Raw genomic sequence first — 22,048 nt, forward strand, 5'->3', positions numbered from 1 at the left:
TAATTAGACTACAAAGTGAGGCTAAACACACGTTATTCCCGGTGACCCATAATACAGGAGAAGCCTCTCCTCAATGTAAAATGGAATAAATGGACACAGCATACAGTATGGGAAAAGTAACTCAGAGGCCATAGACTTTTTCTCAGTCACATTTTTCTTTGTATAGTCTGAACTCTGTTACATGAGAAAGCCCCAAAGGTTGATATTATATGAACACTCTTTACTGTAGCACAGATGACTAAATCTTCCTCAAGGTCACTTAGATCGCCCAATTTTCTTATTCTAATGTGGATTCTCACTGCATGCTGCTCTCAATGTCATGTGTCTATTGTCCATACAGGGAACTCCAATTATGAAAGGGCAGGTGTCTCTAATAAAGTGGCCAGATATGGATTGATAGAAGCAGTCTTAGGATACTGAGCTTTTTAGTGGTTTGACAATTTCCATTGTCTAGATTATGAGATCAAGCACATTTAAATACATAGAGATTAGCAAAATAAAACCATAATCTATATTTGTAGCAACAGACCTGTGACAGAGGAATGTATATTCTTTGTCTTTCTCTTTATCGTGGACAATCACCTTCTCCAGGTACCAGCCATTTCCTAAGTAATTGTACATTAGAAAGAAATAAAGATTATTAGATATTGTTATCATTCAAGAACCAAACAACAACTTGTATATTCTCCGTTATGTCAAGACTTGTGGGGCAGTGGCTGCTATCTGGGGGCTGTATCATAGGAAGCCAATAAACCTATAACTATGATTTTTTAGGAAGCCAGATGACCCCCATGCAAACAGAGAGAACGAACAAACTCCATGCAGATGTCGTCTTTTGTCAGATTAAAATTTAGGACCCCAATGTGGCAAGGCAACAATGCATATAGGTTATACACAGGATTGGGACATAGAAAAAGCGGTGCCAATATTCAAGGGGTCTAAAGACGAGCCTGGAAACTATAGGCCAGTAAGTTTGACCTCTGTTGTGGGCAAAACATGGAAAGGAATTTTAATAAATGCTATCCTGGAGCACCTCAATGGTAATAAACTTATAACACAGTATTTGCAGGTTTACAATGAATTGGTCCTGGCAGACTAACCAGATCAGTCTTTATGAGAAGGTAAGTTATAGACTAGATTTGGGTAATGCCGTAGAGTATCTGGATTTTTCTATGGTGTTTGATACTGTACCCCATAAAAGGTTCATAAAATGACAATACTGGGATTATGGGAAAATATTTGTAACTGGTTTGCCTGACTCACGAATAGGAAACAGAGGGAGGTTCTTAACCCCTTTGCGCCGCAAACATTTTTTAATTTTTTTTTTTTTTTTTAACTACCTGCCTTCCAATGCCAATAATTTTGACAAATTGTGCTTCATCATTGTACCATTTAATATTAAGATTAATATTTAAGAAGAAGAATTTGCTACATGGGGCCCGGCTTAAAGCTGTTTCTATAAATACGCAAACAAGGTTAAAGTGAAATTGGATGTATCAGCGGCTCCTTAGATTCTATAGTCATATTTGAAATACAGAAAATCTGACATTCCTATTACATGTCCATGATGCGTCTTCTGGACTATCTAAGGCCCGGTTCAAATCTGTGTTCGGTATTCCGTTCAAGGAGTCCACTTGCAAGCAGACTTCCCTAACAGAATGCAAGAGGCACTTTTCTCTCTGCATGTTTTGTGCGGACACCATGGAAAACACACGGACCCCATTATAGAATAAAGGGTCCGTGTGGTTTCTTAGCTAACTGCTTTTTAATGCGAATAGGTTTCTGTTTGTGGAGGGGTTCCCTAGCGGACTCCCCTAGTGGAATACCGAACGCAGATGTGAACCAGGCCTAAAGGTATGACAGTGTTCAACATAATGTTCCCCTACAATACACTTTGACTGGTTTGATATCCAGTTTTCTGGTGACAGTCTCCCTTTAACGGAAGCAGGCAAATGAAATACATGTTGACATGACAGGTCAAGGAACTAATTTTTTTCTTCGTTTAGATCACATTGACTAATACCCTTGTTGAATTTGATAGAAATGTCTTTTTGAGCATAATAACTATATAGCTATAGAGTGCAGTATGGGTACAGTTGAATGTAGGCAGACTGTATAGCATAAAGCCCATCAATCATGTGCATGTTAAAATATGAGAAACTGAGTATGTTATATTTCTTGCCTGATTCAAGTCCATCATGGCCTATGATGACTGTCTGTAAGTCACCAAGATGAACAGCTTCCAGAAAGAAGGTATCCGTCTACAAATATGAAACCAAAACAGACCAATTTGAAAAGGACACATTTTAGGCAATGCAGCATCTACAAAAGCTCTGAACAATACTGTGCTGCAAATTTCAATTATTGTAACTTTGTGTATTATTCTAAAAAGAATCCTGGTATTTAGTTGCTGTTACTTGTACATTAAGTGGCAAGGAACCTACCTGTCCTTTAGTAAATGGGATAGGCTTGTTAGATCTGAGCAGTTGCCTGGAGCCTGTGTCACCATATTGTCCCCGGAGTAAAATGTACACATTGGCTTCTGTTCCAGCATTCCACAGGTCACCTGTTACCACCTCGATTTTGTATTTTGTCACTAAAATAAATAGAGTTATCAATCTGCTATTATTCCAATTCCACCAAACATATGACACAATATAAAGTCTAAATATCTGAAATCGAAAGGTAGTGATAAAGGCGAGACTCAGGAGTTTGTTTTCATGGGAAATAATCATCACTTAACCAATATTCCGCATAGATACTGCAAAAAAAGGTTGTTTTTTTTCCTTTGCGGACTTTCTGCTTCCATTGTACCTATAGGGAAACCACTGGCTATTCTGTAGGTAGAATAGAAACAGGTCTGAATATCTGGCAGATAGATAGTTTGGGGTCTTCTGAATCAAAGTGTTTTTCTCTTGTGAATCGATGGCTCCATCGCCCCCCTCCCGTCCACCTTAAACTGCGCTGCTCGCTTAATTCACCTCACCCCCCGATCTTCATCGGCTGCTCCCCTCTGCCAGTCCCTCCACTGACTACCCATAGCCCAGCGAATTGAGTTCAAGCTACTAACGTTAACATACAAAGTCATCCACAACCTGTCTACTCCATATATCTCTGAACTAATCTCCCGCTACCTGCCCACACGTAACCTCAGATCCTCCAATGACCTCCTACTCCGCTCTGCTCTCATCCACTCCTCACACAACCGTCTCCAAGATTTCTCCCGTGCATCCCCCATACTCTGGAACTCCTTACCAAGACACATAAGACTGACCCCCACAATCACAGAATTCAAGAAGGCCCTGAAGACTTACCTATTCAGGAAGGCCTACAACCTCCAATAACACGATCACCTCACTGCCATCTGTACAGTCTCCCCCTCTCCTTCTGTCTCTACCCCCCTTTCCCCATAGATTGTAAGTCCTCGCAGGCAGGGCCCTCTACCCCACTGTGCCAGTCGGTCATTGTTAGTATTATATCTACCTGTATATTCTGTGCATTGTATGTAACTCCCAAATGTAAAGCACCATGGAATTAATGGTGCTATATAAATAAATAAATAAATAATAATAATATATCACCATTTTTATCAATATGGAAATCTCTTTCAAGCAACAAAGGCATTGTCAGTAATTTAAAATGGTAGGCACTAATGTCCTTATTGCTCATTTGCATATTGACAAAAACAGCACCATCTTGGTAACAAAAGTACGGATTCACAATGGGAAAAAAACACACCATTTGATTCAGATGACCATTTAAAGATAATATCTAAGCATGGACATTGATGGCTTATTCTTATCTGGGCTTGGCAAAGGGAACTGAGCTGCAATAGCCCACTACACAGTGTATGGCGCTGTCGGCTTCTGGCTGTGTACACTTTTTAAGAACAGCTGATCGTGAGGGTGCCAAGAGATGGACCCCCACAGATCTGATCTGATGACCTATCCTAATGATAAGCCATCAGTATCCAGGATTGCACAACCCCTTTAACTTCACGAATCAGATTTTACAGGTTGTGCATAGAATGTATTTTCTGCATTAATTCCTTCTGTGTATTTTCAGTATTTTACTTCTGCTTTTACAAAGTAATGCATTTAAACATGTGTTAAAATGATAGGATCTCTTATAGGAAGTGACTAACATTTTAATAGATATTTTAACTATGAAAAAACATCTAAGCAAATGGTGATATAAAGCATCCTTGTATGGAATAAAGTGCTCTCGGCAATAATTCAAGCTCTTAGACACAAAAATGCAGCATTTCTTTCACTGGAGGCCACCACGAGTGTACGAACATAATAATAGTTGAATAGAGAACGCCATATTTGAGAATACTATACAAATAGCCTGAATCATGAAAAATATAACAATATATACAGATTTGCTGAATCCTCCAGATTTCTGAAAAACTTGCCATTCTGTCAACTTTGTGACTCAAATATATTGTAAATGGACTGACTAATAAAATGAATTTAAATGTGTTCCCTCTTATTGTACAAACATGTTCCAGGAAATTTCAGTTTAATGCAGAAAATGGTTCAAGTAGCCAATGCCAATAAAATACAAAGTAAAAATACATTGCATGCTGAGAGATGGCAAGTAGCAAGGACAGTGTGCTACTTTCTATATTGGTTGGAGATGTTCCCTGAATTTTCTAGTAGGTACGTGCAGCAAAGCTTACAGATGATTAGCATGAATATAATTTTTTTCCTATTAAAGATTATTACAAAACACTCTAAAAAAAAAAGCATTTGTTAAAAAATTAATTTTAAAGGCTCAGAAAATACATTTAGGGCCATCACTGTGGGATCATGGGCTTCTAAAACCGGTACCCACAACAATCAGCAGAATATGGTGGACCCCCCCCCCCTTCCCCATGCACCAGGAACAATACAAAATAGGCTAAAAGTATGGATACACCCAGATAAAATGGAAGTGGTTGCTGATATCACCATACCATTTGTGGCATATTAGTACATGGGAGAGGGGGAAACATTTGAAGCCGGGTGACGCCCATGGCAGCCATCTATTTTTCTTGTGCAATTCTCCATGTGTTTAATGTGTCACATGGACCCCCTTCCCATTAAAAAATGTAAATTGAATCCAAAATGGCGGCTTTGCAGATGGCCACCTTGGGCGTCACCCAGCCTCAAATGTTTCCCCCTCCCATGTACTAATATGCCACAAACGGTAAGGTGATATCAGCAACTACTTCCATTTTATCTGGGTGTATCCATATTTATGGCCCACCCTGTAGTGTACAGACATATTGTGTAACTTTATATATAGTGAAGGGCTTTGGAGCAATGCACAGCGTCCATCAACTCCAACTGTTCTCTGCCTTCACTAGCTGCTGCTCCACTGATTCTGATGTATTTGCAACTTTCTATAGTTACTGAGCAATCATAGCTGTTAGTTTCAATATCCGCTATGCTAAGTAGACTTTCTGTTGTCAAGTGGGTGGTCCTGCCTTGCCTGCCACCCATTTAACAATAGCATCCTAATTAGTATATAGGGTACTGGGTCTCACAGCACCAATTGCTCAGGAATGGTGAGGACTAGAGAAAAAATTCCAACGATGCCAGCAGTGCCTATTAAAGGATCCAAAAAAGTTAGAGTTGGTGGTCCTCTTTAAGTTATGGCTGGGATCAAAATTGCACCATTTATATTAAGACCATAGGGTGTGTAGTAAAGCCAAACAACTACAGACAGCATTATCAAAGCATAAAATAATGCAAAAGAAAAAATAATATGCAATGATGCACTTGCTGCCTTAGTGTTCCTGGCTTATTATTACGAGACAATAAAAGTTAGTAGATAAAACTATTGGCCCTTGTTCAATGAGATTTTGTAGGCCATGTATAAGATGAGTAGTCCAAGGTTGTTTCCGAATAGTAAAATGAACACACTGTCACTTGTATCCTCCGCTCTCTTACTTAAGCACTTCTTGCTTAACATGGATACCAGCAAAGTATTCTTGTCCCAGTTATTTGCTTCCCTTACACTGGATCTGATGATGGAAAGCAAATGGACTAACTGAATGAGAGATGAATATATAATAATCTCACCTGGCAGCTTGGAATGACCATGTCTTAGCACAGGAATCTCCCTGCAAATATCCCCGTCATCCTCGTCACGTGAAAGCCATCGATTTACTTTCATGCAGAACTGTTCATTTGAAAAAACATTCAGCAGCTGCACCTGTGGGGTACAACACATTTAGAGTCAAGTTCATGAAACCCAGACCTAAATATGGTGCCTTAGTCTTGTATAGGGCCATATTGTTTCATGCCACAATACACAGGTGATGTTCCCTAAAAACACTGAAACTAGGGAAGAATAAAGTGCCTCAAACAGCCATTAAGGGGATTGTTTTATAAAGACAACTCCTGTCCATGTGCTCCGTTTCGGCTTATGGACATCACAGAAACTCTGTGTGAGAAGATGGACTCTATATGAGACGTTCCCATTCTGTTGGTCTTAAAAGGTTTTTCCAGGAGTTTAGTAACTATGACTTGTCCTTGGGATAAGTCATAAGTATCTGATTGTGTAGGGCTGACAGGCGGTCCTCATACAGATAACGCTGGGTTCACACCTGCGTCTGGGGTCTCCGTACTATGGTTTCCGTCTTCTCCATGGCAGAAGACGGAAACCATAGATCGGGTCCGGCCGTGCGCGGCGGTGAGCGTTTTAGGCACTCCGCCGCGAAACCGGATTTTTTTATCCGGACACAGAGTACTGCATGTCCGACTCTGTGTCCGGATTATAAAACCCAGTTTCGCGGCGGAGAGCGCAAAACGCTCACTGCCGCGCACGGACGGACAGCTTTCTCACCCATTCAAATGAATGGGTGAGAAAGTCTCCTGCAGGCTTCCGTCTCCTGCATCTGTTTTATGCAGGAAACGGAAACCTGCAATAAGGACCGACGACGCAGATGTGAACGAGCAGTAAGCTGTACAGGGCCACTTCTGGTGCTTGTACTATACATAGGACTTGAAGCATTTCGCTCTGGTCCTCATGTGGTCGCCGAGTATCAATACAACAGCTCACCTCCCATTGACTTTAATACTTCAGTGGCACTGTATGGAAAAGAAATCCGGATTATAATTTCTATATACAAAATCAGCTGTTTGCTGGATGTACCAGGAGGGGGACCTGGGGGGAGGGGGGACTCAGTCAGCTCTAGGATTTGCATCAATTTCCAACATGGGACACACTTCTACCCCATTCTGACTGCTGCCTCAGTTAATGTAACAGTGGCGACGTCTGCACAATCCTCTCCATTCGCTGTTATAGGAGTTCTAAGAATAACTAAATGCACTTATCTGGTATGAACAACCCCATCCCCATGCTGCTATTATAGTTAATGCAGAAAGAGAGAGCCTATAGTCACAATATGTGGTCTGTATTTGGCCATGTACTCTTTGTGTATAGCTATCCTGCATATAGATGATTGTGTGCTTTAGGATTGAGGATGGCTAGGCCCAACTAAAGGGTTCTCAACTTAGCATACAGGACAAACGCTAATGCGACCAGTTCTAATGCAAGGAGAGATTGTCTTAGGCAAGAAAAATAATGTATGAACAGTGGATATAACATTAAGTATTTTCATGTGTGGAATTTTAATATTTGGAATAGTCAGTTAGATGAAGCTAGAAGATGGAACACATTCTTAGATTTCTATATTGTCTTACATAATGGTAGTATAGTTGTTCTATATCTTTATTATATATAAGTATTACCTCTTCACAGTGCCATCCGGGAGAGTCTCCAGAATTTGTGTGCCCAATTCGTACTTTATAGATCTCTCCAATGTCTCCGATGCTAATCTGAAGAAAAGAAAATATAGAATAAAATAAATAATGATCTAAAAGCATCAGGAGATCCGCATCTGTTGTAATGAAATTAGAGAGGGATGTGCTAAATTACTGTAGAGTTGCTCTTATTAACCCTGATCACTACATTTTTTGATGGTTCTCATCTGATAAGGTATTGGGCGAAGGTGCTTGATCTGATACATAAAGTGTATATGAGTAAAATGGCCTGTTATGCCGTTGATTTGTATTCTAGAATATGTTTCTGAACTATCACATAGCGTCTTAAGCTGGCTATTCTCCGCTTGTTCCTTGACTGCCTTTCACTAGAAGGATGGAAGCGGTTTTACAATTGCAGAATATTGAAAAAAGTTAATCTAATACTTTGTCTATCCAAATAGGGGGACCCTTAATAAATTTGAGGCCCTCCAGACACATGGGTTGGACTTGGTCTGATTATTGATAATGTAATCTGTATATGGATAGGTGACCAATGTAAGGCAAAACTCAGAGGTATAACTAAAGACTCGCGGGCCCTGCTGCAAAAGCTCAGATTGAATCTTCCCCTAGCTATATGCTGGCCAACTGCTCCTTTTGGCATTCAAATGTTAATTTTATCTTTTGTGACAATGAAAGGCTGTGTATCATAAATCTTCTTTCCCTGTCTCTCTTCAGTGCACCAGAGGACAGTGGTTATGAATTTACAATGAACTGACTGCCAGCCATCAAAGCAAATGGGAAAGAAGATTAAGTTATTTAATGTGCGGAGCATGAGCTATGGGCCCTCTGGTTTATGGGCCCTATCACAGCTGCAACCCCAGTATTTAAGCTAGTGTTAATGGGCCCCATAAAGGCTACTAGGGATCCCAGGGGCAATGGCACCCCCTCAAATTACACCCCTGATTTTCCTGCTGTGCCAAGACAATTTTGTAACACTTTGATGTTGTATTATTGGCTGATATCTCTTACTTCTGAACAGATGTAGAAATATAGGCTGTGTCATTTGATATACACGTATGTTGGACACTCTTTATAGATTAACATACTGCATTGAGAAATGTCGCACTGATTTATGAGGGATATTGGAGTTTTAGGGATATTTTGTTTTGTGTTTCTGTTTTTTTCGTTGTCGCTATAGCCCCCCCTCCACAAAAAAATTATATTTAGTTCAACAACAATGATGCAGCTGAAAGAATGCAAACCGCTATGAAAACACACAGCAGACTACTTCAGACACATGTAGCTTCTGGAACGGTTACATCTCCAGCTAACATATTCATAGGACTCTAAAATAAGGCACTAGAAATATAATGAACAGATTTTTGCAGATATACACAGAAAACTTTACATTATCTTCTCAGTTGGCAGCGACACAACTGACTACGGGCAGCCTTTATGTATACATACATCAAATATATCCTCATGGCCACTCTGGAATATTTCTTCTTCATTATTATGCAGAAACACAGGAGCAGATGCTCGGAGATGTCCATAGAATATGATGTACACTTGAGAGGTGGTCCCAGCAGATGGCATTTCACTAGTGAATATAGATACTTTCCATTTTCCAGCTGAAAGAATAAAAGATTAAATAAAAGTGAGAAGATATAAGTGAATATGTGATCTGAACAGCCCTCTACTATAGCTGTCCCTTAATACCTAGGTAAATGTGACTCAACTCAACTTCAAGTTAGCGATACAGCAGAAACACCTTCATGTTACCAGCTGATCATCTTTATGCAGGAGCGGATGTCTATGAGGACTTACAGGGAAGAATTTTGAAGGTCATGGTCAGTTTAATTCAATGATAATGGCGAGCACCTGAAGTATTCCTGCTAGTCACGTCTCCATGTTTCATTCGATCTACTACATGGTTGACTATGGTTGTGAATGAAGGAGTTTTGTACTTCAGTTAGTTACTAGTGTTTGACTTTGACCCTGACCTTGCGTCCAAATTCTGTAGTTTAGTCTCTTAGTTTTGACCTCTTGTCCATCTTTGGAATATGTATTAATCTCATTCTCTAGCTTTCCGTAACCTGATCAATCTCCTGCTACATTTCTGTCCACCAATAGACAACTACACTGGGCAGCCCAATCAGGGAACAGAGATGTAACTAGAAGCTCCTGGGACCCAATACAATATCTGTAATAGAGCCCCTAGCTGCCTTGTGCCATTTAGAATAGTTCTACATAATCCCATTGTATATAATAGTGGCATATAATGGTACCTTTGGGCCCCTTCAGGGTTAAGGGCGCAGTAGTGACTGCTACCTCTGCACCCCCTATACTATATCCCTGCCTGCTTAGGAAAATTAAGAGCGAGGAAAAGGAACATTCTTTAGAATTCACACGTCAGTTTGGCAAGTACAAAAATAATTCTTTTAAAAATTTGCATCCCCAATGAGAGATAAAAATGCTTACATCTCAAAAACTTTCTATGTAAGACCCAGCTACTTCACCCATGTCCAGGTTCTGATATTCTGAATATTTTTGTTTGTAAATCTGCGTGTCTTAATGTAATAATTACAGGGAACTGATAAGTTGGCTGTCAGGCTATTTTTTTTTCTCAAAACATGTTCGTTTTCTTACGAATGCAACCCCATTTTAAGATTTCGAATGCTTCTCTTTTAGCCAGAATGGTGAGTTTCTCTGCAATTGCCTATTCACATGACCGAGTTCCTCAGTTGTGCATTGTCCATAATCTATTAAAATAATAAAACATAGCCACGTGTCATAGATGGGCGCCGTGGATCTGTATTAATGGACCCATTTCACCCGTATAAGTAAGTCAGTCAATTAATAAGAATGGCTCAAACACGGTGAAAAACATGGTTGAGACTCGGTTCAGCCATGTAAATAGAGTCTAAGAGCAACTTTTGCTCTGGCGGACACTTCATAAAATATACAGCAAACCGTATGGCGTAGCAAAGTGCTGTAAGTACAATAAGAAATAATCTGTCTGACGCTAGGTTCACACCTACGTTCTGGTCTCTGTTATGTGCTTTCCGTCTTCTGCATGCATGAAGACGGAAAGCACAGACCGGGTCCAGCCGTGAGCGGCGGTGAGCGTTTTATGCTCTCCACTGCAAAACCGTTTTTTTTTTTAATCCAGACACAGAGTACTGCATGTCCGACTCTGTGTTCGGATTAAAAAACCCGGTTTCGCGGTGGAGAGCGCAAAACGCTCACCACCGCTCACGGCTGGACAGCTTTCTTACCCATTCAAATGAATGAGTGAGAAAGAATCCTGCAGGTTTCCGTCTCCTGCCTCTGTTTTATGCAGGAAACGGAAACCTGCATAACGGAGTGCCGGGCGCAGATGTGAACGAGCCCTTAGTCATATAAACCACAAAGTATTTCTGTTACTATGAAATTTGCCCCAATATTTTTATGGAATACATTCCCTCTTCTAGAAGCCATAATGCTTTCTGGCCAGAATAGACACCCGTGCCCATATTAGCTGCAGGAATTCGCCTCGATGCGTTGCATTTCTTGACAACATTGCATCTTGTAGAATTTCTAGGATGTAAATTTTGATCACCTATAAGATTCTTGTCCAGTTTTACTACTTGGCTATCGCTGTAATTCTGTTTTATTACATTGCTTTCAATGTTCCTTATAAAGTTATGTTTGGCAATAAAAAGTTCTATTTATTTCAACTTAAAGCTTGTCTGACCACTACTGAATGTAGTCAGGGCTAAATTTATACTGGGCTTTAAAAGACAATGTAGCAGATTGTGAGGAGACAACAAGGTGTTCTTAATCATTTAGTTACAATTACAGTAAAAGAAAGGGAAGAAATAAAGGAGCGATACTGTATAACTACACCAAATGGCTTCGACTTTAGGCAACTGCCTTAGGTGTCCCTGTCCTCATGCAGATTTTTGGCACATGGTGTGGGGTTTTCCAATTGTACAAAACTTTTGGAGGTGGGTTGTGGACCTTTTGGCAGATGTCTTGGATCGCCCTGTCCCATCTTCTCCCGAAGTCTGCCTTTTTGGACTGCGGCAGGAGGAATTGTGGCAGCATCATATTCGGATTTTGCTCCAGGAATGTTTATTTTACGCCAGGAAGGCCCCACAGTCTCCGTCGATATCCCAGTGGCGGAAGTTGGGTAATTCTGTCCTACCATTTAACCAAATTATATACAAAGGGAGGGGCTGTCCCCAGAAATTTAACAAGGTATGGGGAGCGTGGTGTGATTCCCCCGCAACCCAATACTCTGCTCCCTCAATGCGATCAGCGTTTGACGCTTTTACGTCCTGAGGAACGACATCTGCTGGGTAGGTCCATGGCTCCTCGCGCCAAAATGATGTGCGATTACTGATGCTATGGTATTTTTGTTCTTTATTGTGCTACTGATATGGAGGGTGTGTTTGGATTGGGGCAGGGTAGCGATGTGACATGTTTTTACTTCTTTATATTTTCTTTGCACTTTACATTCGTGCTTTTTTGTGCGCATAATTTTCCTGATTGTATTATTTGTACTGTTATATAATCTTCAATAAAACGAGTTTAAAAAGAACATAACCTAACAATTGACTTTAGGAGATTTGTGCAGTATGTATCTAAGGACGCCAATGAGCTGAGTACATAGGCGTTTAAAGCAGGAGCTGTCACAGCTCAGCTCCTGCTTTAACGCTGCTCTCCTGCATTTGTAGCCGTGATATGATTACGTCACATCGCGCCTACAACTATGTGAGCGAGTGAGAGAGCGGAGAGAGCAGCGGGGGAGCGATGGAAGGTGAGTGTGTTTTATTTGTGTTAAACATTAAGGTGGAACATAATGTAGGGGGCCCATGAAACTGGGGGCAGATGATGGGGGGGGGGGTGAGAAAGGCATGACACTGGGGCAGATGAAGGGGGAGAGAACAGCATGACACTGGGGCAGATAAAGGGGGAGAGAACGGCATGACACTGGGGCAGATGAAGGTGGGGGAGAATGGCATGACACTGGGGCAAATGAAGGGGGGGGAGAACAGTATGACACTGGGGAAGATGAAGGGGGGAGAACGGTATGACACTGGGGCAGAGATGGGGGGACAAAACTGTGGGCAGATGAAGGGGGGAGAATGGCATGAAACTGAGGACAGAGATGGAGGGGGGACTTGAAACTAGGGGCAGATGAAGGGTGTATATGAAACTGGGGAGAGATGGAGGGGGGACATATAATTTACGGGTGACTGTAGGAGGATTATACTGTGTGGGAGCACATGAAAAATGAATTAGAATGGGCGGAGTCAACATAAAAGTTGGTGGAGCCAAATTCTCAGCGTGCCGCACATTTTATTCCCTCCTTCTAGTCTTCAAAAGTTGGGAGGTACGGCTTAGAAGCACGAGACCCCCCCAGTAAGTAGGACCCCGCCAAAGTCAATTGCCCAGGGCCCCGCAAACCCTGGATCCGCCACTGGTAAAATGGCATAGTACATCATTGTTCCGAAACACGTAGCAGGTGGCACACGCCCTGTCTGCACTATATTTCCTTGTGAACATGAAGAGTGTTTTATAAAGAATTGACGAATAAAGATTGAAGCTTTTACTTATCCGTCGCCTGGTGAATGCTGGATTTCCGTCTTCCCTTGTTATGTATCCATTAAAGTCTATTGGGATCCGTGTGCTATTACTGCACAGCGCTTGCAACTGCGTTTGGTAGTCCGTTCGGGCGGTTCCAACCCTTACTGACTGACATGGACCATCTGCTGTGAGTTGCAGGTAAATACATTGTTGGTCAAAAGTATTGGCACCCCTGCAATGAGTCCATTCAATCCGCTTCAACTTTATTGTAGACCTGTACAATTTTACATGAATATTAAACTACCAGTTGTTGATATAAAATTTCTTAGAAAGACTAATTTTTCCATTGTTCTCTGTACAAAATCTTGGACTAACATTAAATTACATTTGTATATGATATCCATTTTACAAGAAAAAATATATGCGGCGATTATGTGGGTAAATGAGCTGGTGTACGGCATTTATTTGCTGGCATAAAAACATTCATAATACGTGTGTAAAATTAACTGCCTGCGCCGGATTAATTACAAACCATAATCAAAAGAAAATAAGTCACATTATCTTCGGGAATTGCCGGCACTATGGAGAGTTTTAGGAAAATTAATCAGAGCTTAGTGAGCGGGATGAAATGACGCTTTTCCGTTTATTAGCACACGATAAACGTTTAGGACTTTTTGCTGGTATGTACAGACAGAGATAAACCATGTTCTGCTGATTTTTATTATACCAGCAGCCAATGCCGTTTTAAGGATTGGATATTTGGTCCAAAAACTGTTGCCACATAGATGAACCGACATTATATGGCTCACTAATCCTCTCCTTTCAGTATTTGATCTACATCACCCGGCCCTTTAACTCTAATGAAGATCTGACATTATTGTAGATTTCACAATACAGATGATATGCCATATTGGAGGGAGTCTGTCACCACAGCCCAGCACAGTGCAGATAGATAGGTTAGGGTTACCCGACTTAAACTGAGAGTTTGTGCCTCTGATGCTGAGATATTACTGTTATTGCCAATTAACTCTTTGAAGCAACAAAGGTGTCAGGTTTTTTAATTGCAGCATGTCAATTATATCTACAGAAAAGCTGGCTGTTTCCCTATAGGTATAATTAAAGTAGAAAGTTAGCAAAGGAAAACTTTGCAGACATTCAAGGAAAGGCACTGTGGGAAAAACCGTAATGCCTTTCTGTCATGGTTTTTCACATAGCATTTTTTGACTGCGGTCCACTACATGAGGTCTTAACCTTAAATAGATTTCTTAGATCTCGTAAGGCTAGGATATTTCCTATAAAAATTTCAATGTCAGAACAGCTGTATAATCCTGATGGTAAAATTACCATTTTATGAGTTCAGCTAGAGACTGGTAGAGTTCAGGAGTCCTGTGTATTCCTGAGCTAAACTCACTCTACACCCTAGTCTGACAAACCACTGCTTGTATTTATTTGTAAAAGATATTTGCAGCAAGGGGAGAGGGACATGGGAAGGGGCTTTGCAAATAGACAAGGTAGGAGGAGATTGAGTTTAGCTCAGGAATAAAAAATTTTTTTATTATTATTATTGTTTATTTATATAGCACCTTTAATTCCATGGTGCTTTACATTTGGAGGTTACATACAGTACACAGAATACACAGGTAGATATAATACTAACAGTGACCGGCTGGCACAGTGGGGTAGAGGGCCCTGCCCGCAAGGGCTTACATTCTATGAGGGAAGGGGGGTAGAGACAGAAGGTGAGGGGGAGACTGTACAGATGGTGGTGTGGTGATAGTGTTATTGGAGGTTGTAGGCCTTCCTGAATAGGTGAGTCTTCAGGGCCTTCTTGAATCCTGTGATTGTGGGGGTCAGTCTTATGTGTCTTTATAAGGAGTTCCAGAGTATGGGGGATGCATGGGAGAAATCTTGGAGACGGTTGTGTGAGGAGCGGATGAGAGCAGAGCGGAGTAGGAGGTCATTGGAGGATCTGAGGTTACGTGTGAGCAGGTAGCGGGAGATGAGGTCAGAGATATATGGAGGGGACAGGTTGTGGATGGCTTTGTATGTTAGCGTTAGTAGTTTGAACTCAATTCGCTGGGCTATAGGTAGCCAGTGGAGGGACTGGCAGAGGGGAGCAGCCGATGAAGATCGGGGGGTGAGGTGGATTAAGCGAGCAGCGCAGTTTAGGGTGGACTGGAGGGGGGCGAGGATGTTAGCTGGGAGTCCATGGAGAAGGGTGTTGCAGTAATCTAGGCAGGAAATTATGAGGGCCTGAACAAGCGTCTTAGTCATTTCAGGGGTGAGGAAAGAGCGGATTCGGTTGATGTTCTTGAGCTGGAGGCGGCAGGAAGTGTTGCGGGTTTGAACGTGTGACTTGAAGGATGTGCGTAATACATTGAAAGCAATAAGGAAAAAAGCCTCCCATTGATTTCAATGGGGAGCGCACGTATGCCGGCTCCCATTCAAGTCAATGGGAGCTGCTTTTTACGTGCTCATTCTGTATGTGTTTTTATGTTCAGAATGAGCGCAGCGTAACTCCGTGTGAAGGCTCCCTAAGGCTGATTAAACTCCTTAGCACCCATAACCATCACTATCAAGAATTTGCTGTAGGGATGAGGTAGGGGGCCCCGGACAAAAGATTGTACTGGGGCCCAAAAGACTTTAATTATGCCACTGAACAAGACAGTGACCCAATGCACACAAATAGTGAAAAGAGATACCACTCTTCTCTACTTGGATTTACAAGAATAAAATATTCAATTTGATGACCTTAGGTATTCTTTCAATCCACTGGCTAGGTAACTAGGTAACCTTAAAAAATGAAGTTAATCTTCTGTTCATGATCAGATTACATCGCTCCAGTCCAAGAAGGCATACCAGGGGATCATGAACTATAAGATCAAAATCAAGCCAAGAATCCAATTCCTACACTATGAGCACAAGAGGCAGTGCTACATGGTGAAATTATGAAAAGAGAATAAGATAGCTAAAAGTAGACATGTTAAAATTCAGCTCTTGGAATGCAAACAATAACATCAATGGCTTTAGCATCTGAAATTACTAGGTATAAACTTGCGCTGGATACTGAATTGTAGTATGCTGAGCTGGAGGACAGAAATGATTTAAGAAAAAAAACTTTCTGGAAGATCAACTAGCAGAGCTATAACTTAAAGTAGTCCTGTGACAAGTTTTCAGGTCCACAAACCACCATAATGGTGTAGCAATGATCAGATTCTACACAAACAAGTTTAGAATATTATTCATATTCAGTAAAAAAAATTACAGGGTTTAAGAACCCTTTAAGGTTCCCATTAAATTATAGGTCTTGGAGCACGTCAACACTGCTGAAGTTTAACTCTACTAAAAGTGGAAGAAATGTACCAAACCCATGTAGTAATTTCTGTGCTACTTGGCTTTCATGTTAAATTACTTCAAAGAGAACCTCTATCAGTCTACTAAACTTAAAGAGGACCTTTCACCATCTCTGCCAAGTCCAGCTCTTTGCATCCAGCTAAGTCCTTCTCAACTCATCTTGGTGGAGTTGAATTTTACTCTTTTGTCCTAGCTGTTCCTGAGCAATAACTGCTGTTAGTTTTGGTGCCTGATATGCCAACTAGACTCTTTAATGTCAGGGGGGCGGTGTCAGGCAGGAGCAGACAAGATATGTGATTTTCAGATCTGACACTGTCCACTTTTGATTGGAGCTTGGAATCACACCCCCTGTCTGACACTGCCCATCTGACGGTACAGAGCCTAAGTAGCATGTCAAGCACCAAAACTAACTGCACTGACTGAGATTCAGGAATGGTGAGGGCTTGAGAAAAAAAAATCAATCTGACTGTTGGAATCAGTACAGTGGAGCCTATTAACAGATGGTAAGCAATGACATGCTGGAAGCGATGGTGAAAGGTCCTCATTAAATGAACCTGCCTGCTATTTCATTTACTGTAATATGGTTAGGTAATTCTGCTCTTAAATAATAAAGTATGGTTTGAAACATTATATTGTATTATTACAACCAGGGCTCGAGAGTAAATCTAGAATTCACTGCATACATGATGAAAAACATTTGAAGACCATGGACAACAATGTAGATTTCAACTCATATTTATTAAGAAATGTTGACAATAATAGACCAAACTGGAGAAATCTCATAGGTTTTTGATGGTATTAGTATAAATATCTTTGTTAGTAACAAAAAATGTATCTATAATATCTTGCACCAAATGGGAAAGAGTAATGTATACAGCACAAGGAGAGCAGAAATTGTTTTAATAATTTCTATATCAGCCCCATTTACCTTACACTCTAGTATCAGCTGGAGATAGCATAGATAGTACAGTAAGCAGATTTCTTAATAGTGTCTAATTTTAGTGCAAACAGACTAGACAGCCTTAAAGAGTCTACCACCTCCCCTGAGACTATTTATCTGGTACCACAGTATTACACAGCACATTACAGTGATAACAGCATACCTTTGTTATATATGTCACTTTTATAGATTTGGGGAAAACCAACTTTGACGTCTTCTCAAATGAGGTTATTGCTGCATTTGAATACCAACACAGATGTGAATGAGGGTAACATGGTGATGACAGTTGAATATGCTTGGAAGAGGCAGTAGACTCCCTTTAATCTGCACCAGATTCACCAAAGTATCTCATGATGAATGATAAATCTGGCATATCTTTAGATTATCTTTAGTCTAATTTTATACCACCTATTAATTTGCTTGCTTCCGACAAGAATGTTCCAAAATTGTGGCTCTTTTTAAGTGCCTGGTATCTCATTTTAAAGGGATCCTATCATTCAGACGACATTTTTTTGTTAAGTACCACGTCGGAATAGTCTTAATAAAAGCTATTCTTCTCCTACCTTTCATCGTCTTCTACGCGCCTCTGTTCGCCTACAATCCTGGTTCTTGTCGATATGTAAATTAGCTCTCTCGCAGCACTGGGGGCAGGCCCCAGTGTTCAGACAGCACTGAGGGCGTCCCCAATGCTGCGAGAGAACTCTCTCCAGCGCCGCCTCCTCTTCTTCAGCAGCATCATCTTCAGCCTCTTCTTCCGGCGGTGGCTTGTAACTTCTAAGGCCTCTGGCCTTGGGCGGTGCAGACTGTGCATGCCCATCGGCCAAGAGAAAATGGCCTATGGTATTGTAAGCGGCCATTTTCTCAGGGCCTGTGGGCATGCACAGTCTGCTCTGCCCAAGGCCGGAGGCCTTAGAAGTTACAAGCCACCACCGGAAGAAGAGGTCGAAGATGACGCTGCTGAAGAAGAGGAGGCGGCGCTGGAGAGAGTTCTCTCGCAGCATTGGGGACGCCCCCAGTGCTGCCTGACAGCTGGGGCCTGCCCCCAGTGCTGCGAGAGAGCTAATTTACATACCGACAAGAACTGGGATTGTAGGCGAACGGCGGCATGGAGAAGACAATGAAAGGTAGGAGAAGAATAGCCTTTCTTAAGGCTATTCCGACGTGGTACTTAGAAAAAATGTCGTTTGAATTATAGGATCCCTTTAAGTCCCCCCTCCCTTTTGATGGGTGAGGTGCAGAAAGTGTCTATAACAGTTAATAAATATTGTTTTAAAGTGTATACAACAAGATTTTTTCTTCAAAATTCTTGCACGATTCTAGCAAAATTCTTCAAACTTCTTTCCCAATATGTCCCCACTGTAGTGTACTGTAGGAATAATGCTGAATTATATCAGATTGTAAAGATTGTTCATCATAAATAATAGCAATTAGAGATGAGCGAGTACTATTTGAAACTGCTGTTTCGAATAGCACGCTCCCATAGCAATGAATGGACGCGGCCGAACTGCAAGTGATTAAGCGAACGGACGCTGGTGCCGGCTGCATGTCGGCTGCGTCCATTCATTGCTATGGGAGCGAGGTATTCGAAACGGCAGTTTCGAATAGTACTCGCTCATCTCTAATAGCAATAACAACAAAAACCATCAGAAGTTTAGTGATAGTACAAAGGCATGAGGATGATGGATATTATACCGGTCATTGATCGACCAATACAGCTCTTTTAAATTTCTATCTCTCTAGAATTATAGATTAAAATACTCAGACTCCTAGACTGAATGATTCCATTCCTGGAGAAACAAAAATTAAATTTTTGTCTTTCCCTATACTGTACATATTTATCCCATCTTATCTACAGGCAAAATTACATCAGATATTTTTCTATACAATTCGACAAAAATTGATTTGTTGCACTAACTTTTTGTATGGACAGCTATAGGTCAGTTAGCTCTGAGGTCAACTAAAGGTACATACTTAGTATACAGAGATGCCAAAATGTGACATGGTACCTCTAATGGAATACAGAATGAATACAACACTCGTACTGTCATACAAACCCCACCAATAGTGCACGCTTTGACTGGTACCTAATGTCTAGAGATGGATGAATCCATTTGTACCAAGCTGGGTTCAACCTGAATATTTCAAAATATTTTTGTGGTTTTATGGACCCAAACAAATGGAGAGTCATCTCAGATTAACTAAAATGCCCACCAAATTTTACTCTACAGACCCCAGATTTTCTAAATCTCTGCAGGAACTCCACCTATTCATGGGGTCGCCCATCTCTACTAATGTCAGTAAGGGTAAGTTCACACCACGTTTTTTTGGTCAAGATTTTGAGACCGTATTCGCCTCAAAATCCTGCCGAAAAAGACTGCTCAGGTGCTCATTAGGGTTGAGCGATCGGGATCAGAAAAGATCGGATCCCAATTGGCGATCTAGCAAATTTCACGATCGTGATCGGCTGGAAAATGGTTGGAAATCGGATTTTAAAAATCGATCCTGAAATCTCAAGATCAGCTCAACCCTAAAAGTGACTTTTCCCATAGAGAAGCATTGACTAGGGTTGAGAGATTGGGAAAGATGGGATCCCGATCGGCGATTGAGCAAATTTCACGATCGGGATCGGCTGGAAAATGATCGGAAATCGGATTTTAAAATCGATCCTGAAATCTCAAGATCGGCTCAACCCTAGTGCTCATTCTTCAGGCCGTTTCGCCTCGCAATTCGGCCTGAAGACACACCCTCATCCGGACTAGGCCCATTCATTGGGCCTAATCTGGAGCAAAGTGCACAGCTGAATGCCGATGCAGTGCACCAGCTTTCAGCCACGGCTACCCGGCTTTTGGATCAAAACCTGAGGCAGCCTCTGCCTCAGGTTCTGATCCGAAAATCTCCGTGTGATCTTACCCTAAAGGTCTGTGTACATCCAACAGTTGTGCAATATACCATAGGAAGGCTAACACAAAGCATAGATAACTAATAACAGAAATTAATATTTTTAATGCCTGATAAGTAAACACAAGTTGCGTAACTATTATGAAGAAACATTAATAGTGCATGAGTTATGGATAAAGACATAGATGTATAGTACGAGAATCATTTATAAAACAATTGATGAATGTTAATTTTTGGAACCAATTTGTATTGTTTCAATGTAGCAAAAATAAATGATAGAGCAACTTTACATGGTAAATAGTTTGGGTAAAACCTATTTATCCTATTATTGTACCTTCAGCTGTTAAGCAGTCCTATATGTCTCTATGGTTACAGACTACAATCTTTGTGTAGTCTGATTATGGATTAACACTTTCCTCCATCTGTCTCTTTACTAAATATTGGATAGTTTGAATATGAGTAGTGGATAGGGTTGTAGCTGCACAGTTTGCTTGTTGTATCTCACCATACAGACACATAGATCTCCATAGGAGCTGTAAACTCAAAACAGAATCCTTTTAATCAAGATCCTATACAGTTCTGCTTTTTTAATCTTATGTGTATTGTCAAATAAAAAGGTTATAAAGGTGTTCATAGCTTTTAAATCATATGCACAAATAGCACCAGTAAGTATACCCAGCATAGTACAAAGAAAGTGGAGATACAAAAAAAGAAGATACAACTTATAACAAACATTCATGATACATTATAATAGAAATCAATACAAGTATATAGTACACAATAAGTTATCCTATCTATCTATCTATCTATCTATCTATCTATCTATCTCTAAATACACCCGAGTACAGTTAAATAAGTTACAAGAATATACAGCTCTTTCCTATCTTTTTTGTTGTCCCTTTTTTTATTCATATCAGTAACTATATATCTAGCAAAGACGCTCTAATAATAAGACTTTAAGAAGATGTCACCACGTCTGACATGTCTAACTTAGTAAATACTGATCGTGTATAACAAATCTGCGGCATATTTTCTTATATCTCTACATTGTACCATTGCTCTGTTACTCCTACTGAATATTTATGAATATTTTGGCAATTTGGTGTTACTAATCGAAGCATCTATACATGGTCTGACACTGATTGGCACAGTGCATAAGGACATAACACCAGCTGGAGACGCCCAGTTGTCAAGTTATTTATGAATTTCCTTAAAGGGGTTTTCCCATGACAGTGTTTCATCAACTTTGCTTGCGTCTCTTATCCCTACTTGTATTTCTCCTCCCTCCCTGCTTGCTGAACAACACTATGAAGTATCACAATACTTATGCAGATAATATGCAGATGTTTGTAGAGAAAGGACTCTGTTATCTGTGTGTTTATATAGCAAGATAACAAACTCTGCTTTATCAGCAAACTGCAGCTAGCTGAACTGATTGTCCTGCAGCAGAGCAGTGAGTGATGTCACTTGTCTTATCTCACAGGTCCATGGTTATGGTAACGAAGTGTAAACAATGGGAGGAATA

At 40.8% G+C, this 22,048-nt stretch overlaps 1 protein-coding gene across 1 annotated transcript in view; it reads right to left on the reverse strand.

Annotated features, from left to right (window-relative positions):
* RP1 (RP1 axonemal microtubule associated) overlaps window positions 1-22,048 on the reverse strand; it is a 370,941-nt gene that overhangs the window by 329,644 nt on the left and 19,249 nt on the right. Inside the window, exons 4-9 of the mRNA XM_075270496.1 lie at window positions 9,225-9,388; window positions 7,746-7,832; window positions 6,072-6,204; window positions 2,445-2,596; window positions 2,183-2,261; window positions 530-605 (exon numbers count right to left, since the gene is read on the reverse strand). Of these exons, the coding sequence (XP_075126597.1) occupies window positions 530-605; window positions 2,183-2,261; window positions 2,445-2,596; window positions 6,072-6,204; window positions 7,746-7,832; window positions 9,225-9,388 (691 nt within the window). The remainder of the gene's footprint in view (window positions 1-529; window positions 606-2,182; window positions 2,262-2,444; window positions 2,597-6,071; window positions 6,205-7,745; window positions 7,833-9,224; window positions 9,389-22,048) is intronic.

Source organism: Leptodactylus fuscus, chromosome 4 (genome assembly GCF_031893055.1).
Source record: "Leptodactylus fuscus isolate aLepFus1 chromosome 4, aLepFus1.hap2, whole genome shotgun sequence".
NCBI lineage: Eukaryota > Metazoa > Chordata > Amphibia > Anura > Leptodactylidae > Leptodactylus > Leptodactylus fuscus.